Here is an 8551-nt window from a genome sequence, read left to right as displayed (position 1 = left end):
GACCACCCCCGCTGTCGTTCTGTGTTCTCTTCCTTATTCATTCATTCTTTTTTTTTTTTTTTTATTCCATTCGACTAAAAACATTTTTTTTTTTTTGCCCCACCAAAACGAGAAAACAAAAAAAAAAAAAAAGAAAAAAAAGAGGACGAAAACACAGGGGAGAGAAAAGAGAGAATAGAACGTGGTCGTTTTGGCTATACAGCTACGCGCGCCGATGCAATTAATTTATTCAAAATGCAGGAATCTCCCGCTAAGGAAAACTAATTAATCCCTCTCTACCTCCATCGGATTCCCCGTCTGCAGGTGTTTTTTTTTTTTTGTTGCCTTCGCCTACACACACACACATACCTCGTCTTATTCCAAAATAACAGATAGACACACACACACACACACACACAGAGGCAAATATCCAAAACGAATGGAAACAACAAGACAAATCTCTTTCATTTCCGCGTTTGTTTCGCTTCTTGCTGGACGGCCAGCACGAACCAAACGCCAAAAACAAACAACAAAAAACAAGATGACCGAAAATCGAGTGCCTCTTTCCGTCTTTTCAAAAAGCTAAAATTGACGGCCGATGGAAACGAACAAAGAAAAAACGCTGGCAACTACAGTGAGAATGAATGGGAAGTCAAGACTCACCGCCAGCCATGACGTTGGTGCTCGACTGTTGTTGCTGCTGCTGTTGCTGTTGCTGCGCGTTGTTGTACGACGAAGAGGCGGCTGCGGCGGCGGCTGCGGCCGCCAAAGCCGCAGCTGGAACACCGGCCGCTCCGTAGCCCATTCCGTACAGTTGGTGGAGGAGCAGCGCTTCCAGCTGGGCCGATTCGGCTGCGTTGCCGGGCGGCGAAGTCGTCGTCTCGGCGCTCGATCCGCCAGTGCCGACCGGCGTCGATGGCTCCTGACCGTCTTGCTGATGGCCAGAGCCGCTCTTCGATGGGCGGGCCGCCGATGTGGGCATGTCGTCGCCGTGTTTGGCCGACTGCTCGGCCACGTGAATCTTGACACGCTCGATGTGCTGATGCGTGAAAATGTGGTCCTGAACAGCGTACTTGTGCGAGTATTTAAAGTCGCAAAGGTCGCAGCCGTCGGGCTGTTTGGTGCCCAGGCTGTTCTCGATGCCGGACAAGTCGCCGGCCGCTTTCTGCGCGTTCAGCTTGTTCTTCTTCTCCTTGGCGCGCGCGTTTTGGAACCACACCTGCACGACGCGCTTGGGCAGGCCAATCTCGCGGCCGAGCGCTTCACACTCGGCCATGGTCGGCGTCTTGTAATCGGAAAAGAGCGACTTCATGACGCGCACCTGGACGGCGCTCATCTGAGTGCGGAATCGCTTGTTCTGGCCGCCGGACGCAGAGCCCGTCATGCTGGCATTGCCAGAGTTGCTCTGGTTGCCACCGCCCCCGCCGCCCATCTTGCCGTAGGGCATCGGAGAGGACGGATTGCTCTCGTCGAAATAGTCCATGTAGTGCTCCGACCGATTGTCGTCCGTCCCGACGTCCGACTGCATGGCGCTCTCCGGCCGGCCCTGAGTCAGACCTTGCGGCAGCGACAGGGGCCGGCTCAGATCTAGCGGAATGTCTCCCGTTGGATTGCCGGTCGACGGGCGCTGTTCGCTGTTGGCGGCCGCCGCCGCCGTCGTCGCGTTGGCCACCGCAACGGCCGACGAAGCTCCTCCGTTGTGGCCAGCGTTTCCGGCGCTGGCCAAATAGTCGCTGGCGTAACGTTTGAGGGCGTCCTCGGCTTTGCCCTCGAAGCCGGGCAGCGGGGCGACGAACCCCTGCGAGTAGAGGGACGAGAGCATCGAGAGCGAGGCCATCGACTGCTGGTAGTTGGAGACGGCCGAGAGCCTCTTGGTGAGCGCTTCCTGGATGGCGGCCGCCGAATTGGCCTCGGCCGCCGAGACCGACCCCGACTGGACAGAGTGGCTGGAACCTAAATGGGGAGACGAGCTTGTGTTCAGGTTCATTCCAGTGTCCGAGTCTTCGTCGGTCATGTCGGGCAGGGCGTCGATGTTGACTTCGCCTTTGGCCAACTGATCCGGATGACGACCGGCCAAATGAGACTCGAGAGCCGATTTGACTTTGAACAAGGCCGGACAAAAGGGACAACGCTTGTTGATGACCTGGGCGTGCGCCCGGAACTGACCTTTGCGCTCGCGGGCTCGCGTGTTCTGGAACCACACCTGGACGACGCGCTTCTTGAGGCCCACTTCGCGCGATATCGTCTCCAGCATCTTGCGAGACGGATTCGATTCCAGCTGGTACTGCTGGTACAGGAAGTCCAGCTGCTCGGGAAGGATCGTCGTCCTGAGGCGCTTGTCGCGCGGTTGCCCGTCTCCGTCCGTCCCGCCGCCTCCGCTTCCGCTGCCGCCGCATCCGCCAGCGCCTCCACCGCGATCTTCGTCGTCCTCGACCACCTCGTGCTTCCGCTTACTTCCAGACGGAATCAAAGAGCCGGCGGCCGATGGCGGAGTCATCTGACCGCTGCTCCCGGCGCTGACGGCCGGAAGGCTGGCCGACAGTTGGGCGGCAGCGGCCGCCACGACGGCCGCCTGATGCTGCTGGATCAAAGCGGCGTACTGATTCTCCATTCCGGCAGCCATTTTGGCCGCCGCGGCGCTTCCGGAGAACAGATCGGGATTCATGATGTGGACGATTTGATGTTCGCGCCACAAATCGAATCGGGAAAACGTCAGTCCGCATTGCTCGCAATGGAAGGCAGAATCGTTCTGCGACTGTTGTTGTTGTTGTTGCTGTTGTTGCTGCGTCGATGGTTGAGTTTGGAACTGCTCCGTCTGCTTGGGTGGTGGTGGTGGAGGAGGTGCACTGACGTTGGCTTCCGTCTTGATGACCGTCGTGGCAGATGATTTAGGCAAACTAGTCAAGAGCGGAGCGTTGCCGCAAGACGAGGCCGTTCCGCTCATGACGGACGCGTCCGCCAGCGAGCTGGAGTTGCTGTTGTCGTTGTCCGACGACGAGAAACAGGCAGCCGCCTGGGCGGCCGCTGCCTGGGCGACTGCCGATCGCTTGGCGTCCTCCTCTTTAAAGCAGTGAGTCTTCTGGTGGCGAATGAGTTCGTAGTAGCGCTGGAACACGAGCAGACACTTTTTGCACTGATAGTTGAGTCCCGGGGTGCGCTGGAAGCGACCCGAACCGTCGGCATCCGTTCCAGCTGCCGCTCCTCCGCCGCCCGACGTTCCGGAGCCCGGCGTGGCCGAGCCGGATGTGGAAGCCGGATCGCCGGCCCCGCCAGCCACGGCCGGTTGATTCTCGTAGACTTTGCGGGCCTTCTGGCGCGCGTTCTGGAACCACACCACAATCACCCTGGGCGAGAGGGAGAGCAGCTTCGACAGGTATTCGAGATCGTCGTCTTTCGGGTAGGCGTTGTTCTCAAAGAACTCTTGCAGCACCTTAATCTGATAGTCGGTGAAGCGCGTCCGGTTGGCGCGTTTGCCGGTCGACGATCCAGGGCCGCCTCCGCCGCTGCTCGAGTTGCCTCCTCCACCTCCTCCTCCTCCCCCACCCGGTGGGGTGAGAGGGGCCATGGGTAGCGGAGTCGACGTGGCGAAGAAATTGAACGGGCTCTGGTCGGTGCTCATGCGGCCCGGGCTCAAACCGGCCAATCCGGCGGCAGCGGGACTAGGTAGAGCCGATCCGCTCGTCGTCGGCCGAGGAGGGAACATGCCCCCACCGGCCGCCAGGTGACAGTTCTTCGTGTCCACGTTCAACTGGGAGCTGATGAGCGAGGCGAGCGAGAGGTTCGTCATGGGCGAGTTGCTGCGCATGTGGAACGGATGGCCGGGCGTCGTCGGCAAGAGCTGCGGAGTCGAACGGCTGGCCACGTCTTCGGCGCTAGTTTCCTGCGCTTCGTATACGGCTTCTTTCTTCACTTGAACCAGCTCGGCAGCAGGGGCAGCGATAGCGGCAGCAGGTGCAGCGGCTGAGGCCATCGTTGCCGCCACGGCGGCTGCGGCTGCGGACGCGGCGGCCGCGGCCGCCGTCTTGGCCGCTTTGCTGTTGATCGACGGCACTGGCCGCGTGCTGATCAACGCCCGCTGGATCTCCATTTGCTCTTCGGCCTTCAGTTGCGTCACTTTCGTCTCGCCCGTCTTCTCGTACTCCTCCAAATTGAGCGTCGTGCTGGGCGGGTTGCTGAAGTTGTAGGGCGAGTCTTTGTTGCGCTGGCGCTCTTTGAACAGCGTGTTGCGGAACCAATGTTTGATGACTTTGGGAGGCAGGCCCGACTGGCGCGCCATTTCGGCGATCGTCTCCTCCGACGGCGAATTGTTGATGTCGAAGTGGGCGCGCAGGATCTTGAGCTGGTCGTCGCTGATCCTCGTTCGGGCCCTCTTTTGCTGCTGGCCCGCTTTGTTGTTGTTGCTGCTGCTGTTGCTGATTGCTGGCCGCACTTCCTACCTGCGAAACGTTGGCCGACGAAGAGCCACCAGCAGCCGACTGTTGTTGTTGTTGTTGCTGCTGTTGTTGTTGCTGCTGCTGCTGCTGTTGTTGCTGGAGCATTTGCTGTTGCTGTTTGACGTATTGTCCGGCTTGCTGATCCATGGCCGATTGCAGATACGGGTTGTTCTGGGCAGCCTGCGCAGCCATGGCCGCCTGAATGGGATCGAAATGGCCAGCGGCCATCATGAACGGATTCATCAACGGTGGTTGCATGTTCATAGCGGCCAAAGCGGCGGCCGGCATGTTGAAACCCAGCCCGGCGGCACCGTGAAGGCCTAAACCGGCCAAGCCCATCATCATCGGGTTGAATTGCTGTTGAAGCTGCGACGCCAATCCCATGGCGTTCAGAACGCCCTGCATGTCGCTCATCTGCTGCGCCAATTGCGACTGCTGCATCTGGGCGGCCTGCTGGGCCTGAGCCTGGGCCGCCGACTCAACGGCACTGGTCGAAATCGGAGTAGACGAAGCCGTCCGCGGAGTGGGCGTGTTCTCGGGACGCGGAGTGGCTGACGTCGCCTTCACAGAGGCGGCCGCCGCCGCCGCCGACGACGACTCGACGGGCAAATCGGCCGTCGGTTCACGCTCGGGTCGATCGATATTGCCCGGCGGTGGGAGTCGTTCGACGGGCGACAAATGAGGCCCCACGCCGGCCGGAGTCGACGTCGACGTGTTATTCAAATTGGCCGTCCTCTTAATCTCGTCGGCGCACTGTTCGACGCAGTGGGGCGGAACCATCTGGCGATGGACCTCCTCGCTGTGCGCCTTCAGGACCCAAATGCTCGAGAAGCTCTTGTGGCAAAGCGGGCAGACGCAGCGCTGGATTTCGGGCGCCTTGTCCGTCCCCGATTGAGAGTCTTGCGTCTCCATGGCGTTCTCCTTGTTCTCTTCCTCGGCCGGATCGTTGCTGCTGGCCGTCGAACTGTTGAGATTGTTATTGACGCCAGATTGTTGTTGTTGTTGTTGCTGCTGCTGCTGCTCGTCGCCCCGTTGCAGTTGTTGTTGCTGCTGTTTCGGTTGGCCGGCGCCGCGCTGCTTCTGGTGGCACTCGTTGAATTGCATCACCAGCTCAAAGCCGTAACTGCCCAGCAGGTGTTTGAGCATGCGCGACGACCGCCGGGCGGGCAGGTTCAATTTGTTGTTGTTGTTGGCGTTGTCATCGGGTAGCGCAATGGGCGAATCGTCGGCCCGTTCGGCCGTCTTGACGCTGTTCTGCCAATTGCTGTCGGCATTGTTGAAGCCCACGGCAGAGTAGTACTGCTGGACCAGCTGCTGCTGCTGTTGCTGCTGGAATATTTGCTCGGCCGACAGGCCGTAAAGTTGTCCGAGGGCCATGGCCAATTGTTGTTGCTGCTGCTGGTGCTGCTGCTGCTGGTCCAGCCCGTTTTCAATGGCGATGGGGCTCGTCTTGCGACCGGGCAGTGCGGGCGATTCGGGCGAGCTCTGAATGGCGGCCGCGCCAGGTGCCGGTTGTTCGATCAACGGTCGAGTCAAGTCAATCTGTCCGGCGGCGGCCAACTCTTGGAGTTTGGACGCTCGCGTCTGATGGAGAACGGAGCGCAAGTGAATGTCGAGCGTGGAGCCTTGACTGTAGGCCACTTTGCATATGTTGCACTTCCACGGTTTGCTGTTGCTGTTGACGCCGCCGGCCGGCGACGACTCGCTGGCGTTTGCGGCGGCGGCTCCCGTCGAGCAGTTGGAACTGGCCGTGACGGGGCGTTCGGGTCTGGCGATCAACGGCGGCAGGGTGGGCGTGACTGGCGAGGCTGCGGCCGGTTCGGCCGCTCCGGTGATCGACGCGGCCCGTTTGAGCTTGTGCAAATGGCTGACGGAATTGTAGTGAACGAGCAAAATGTTTTTCTGCGTGAACGACTCCTTGCAGACGTCGCACTTGAAGGGCCGGTTCGGGTCCAGGTATTTCTCCATCGGGTAGTGCAGCTTCTCGCCCTTGCGGTGCTGCATCGTCTTGTTGTGACTAGTCAGATAGCTCTGCGACGTGAACGCCATCTTGCAGCGGTGGCACTTGTGCCGGCGCACCGGATCCGCGTACGTCTCCTCCGCCACAGAGGCGCTGTTGAGGTATTCTTCCAGCGGAGTTCCCTGGTGGACGGGCTCACCGTGACCAAAGCCGCCACCGCCACCATTATCACCTGCTCCTCTTCCTCCGGCCGCATTTCCGCCAGCCCCGCCCATCTTCTGGCTGTTGTGATGAAGCAGGCCGGAATCGCTACCCATTTGGTCGTGATCCATCTCTTCGCTCTCCTCTTGGCCTTCGTCCATGGTGTTGGCCAACAGGCCGGAGCTGTGAAGCAATCCGGAATCCTCCTGATCCATGTCGTCTTCGGCTCCAGACAGTTCGGCGGCGGCCGCCTGTTCGCGGCGCAAATACTCGCTAATGGCCGCTTCGCTGGCCTGGCCGGCCAAGCCGCTGAGCAGCAGCGGATGCGACAAGAGGCTCTGCCGCAGCACGTTGGCTTCTTCGTCCGTCAGCTCGGCGTGCGAGCTCTCCAAGTGCTTCTGCAGCGACAGGATGGAGCGGAAAGAGCGGCCGCAGAGCGGGCACTTTGTCGCGTCCCGGATGACGTGATATTGCGAGTGCAATTGCAACTTGTCCAGCGTTTTGAAGGCCAGCGAGCACTGCGGGCAGCGGTACTTGTAGGCGTGCCGCTCCGAGACGGTGGCGGCGGGGGGCACGACGGCCGCCTGTTGCTGGCCGCGCTGCTGTTGCTGGTGGACGTGAGGTGCGACGGGCGCGGGCGATTCGCTTTCGTCCTCGCCAGAGGTCGGCGATTCGTGCCTCGAATCTTCCTCAGGTCGGCAGAGTGCGTTGTTGTTACCTGGAGTTGGTGGCGGTGGCTGTCGTTGTTGCTGCTGCTGCTGCTGTTGTTGTTGCATGGCTGCGTTGAGCCAGTTGGCCTGTTCGACGAGCAGCATGAGCCGCTCCAATCCTTCGGCGTTGACATTGTGCACCGTGGCGGCGTGCTGCTCCACCTGAGCCCGGTCGGCGAAACGGTTCTGGCAGAGCGGGCAACTCACGCCCTGGTTGCCTTGTTCACTCGACGATTTGGCTTCGTTATTGTTGGTCACTTGTTCGCCTTGTTGTTGTTGTTGTTGTTGCTGCTGCTGTTGCAGAGCTTTCGTTGTTGACGCAGCAGCGGCGGCGGCCATGTCGTGCTCGGCCAGGAGGTGAGCTCGATCGGCTTCTATAACAAACACAGACGGGACGTAATTATTAGAACGATGCGCAACATTCGCGTGTGGCTATTGCTATGACGTCTCACGTCCGGTTCGAACCAAATAGTTTAATACGACTGTCTGTTTTGTGTGTGTATGTATGTTTTTTTTTTTTTTCCATTTTTACTTCGCCATCTTTTCTGATCAGAACATATGCTAATGTGTGAATATAATATTACGATAAAAATACATAAAAACTTGTCAAATAGGCCGCAGCTGGTTTCTGTCATTTTGATTGGACAAATAATACCCCACGCGTTTTTCCTTTTTTAAATGTATGTCACCGTCATTTGGTCGACAGATAAGTCACTCGTTAATTTATTAATTTTTCGGGGTGAAGGTGGGGCATTTCAAAGTCCCACACACTCGTGCAAAAGGGTCGCGATGAGTTTTGTTTTGTTTCTTAAAATATTCACAAAACAACAAAAAATCTCGAATGGAAACAGAGACAGACACACATTCGAGGATATGGCGTAGAGAAGGAGGTAAATTGTCGTTTGACCATATGAAGAAAAGCAGAGAGAAATACATACAGGTGACATGTCAATGCATCCATTAGTCATCCGACCAATCCGGTTCGCTATCTCCTATTTTTCTCAATTTCTCTCTGTCTCTCTTTTTATTTCTCTCTCGTGCGTCTCTCTTTCTCTCTCTCGCTCTCTGTCTGTCTGTCTGTGTGTGTGTGTAATCATCACATTGTATAGTCACCACCCCATCGGCTCGCTCTTTGTGAGTCTTTGAATAATAAGCGGGTTTGGTTGCCTTTTTTTCTCTCTCTCTCTCTCTGATTTTTCTTCGTCTTCTTGTCAAATGACGAGAAGAGCCACAGCAATTTGGGAGAAAAGTTGGAGGGTTCCAAAAGT

General features: G+C 58.1%; 1 protein-coding gene across 1 annotated transcript in view; it reads right to left on the bottom strand.

The window, feature by feature from the left end:
* Positions 1-631: 631 nt before the first annotated feature.
* Positions 632-8551, bottom strand: part of LOC116925172 (zinc finger homeobox protein 3) — an 85835-nt gene continuing 77915 nt past the window's right edge. The window contains 2 exon segments of the mRNA XM_045175728.1: positions 632-4364; positions 4366-7657. Coding sequence (XP_045031663.1) covers positions 632-4364; positions 4366-7657 — 7025 coding nt within the window.

This window comes from Daphnia magna, linkage group LG6 (genome assembly GCF_020631705.1).
Source record: "Daphnia magna isolate NIES linkage group LG6, ASM2063170v1.1, whole genome shotgun sequence".
In the NCBI taxonomy this organism is placed as follows: domain Eukaryota; kingdom Metazoa; phylum Arthropoda; class Branchiopoda; order Diplostraca; family Daphniidae; genus Daphnia; species Daphnia magna.
The sequence above is the reverse complement of the archived record's forward strand: the minus strand, read 5'-3'. Positions and strand labels throughout refer to the sequence as shown.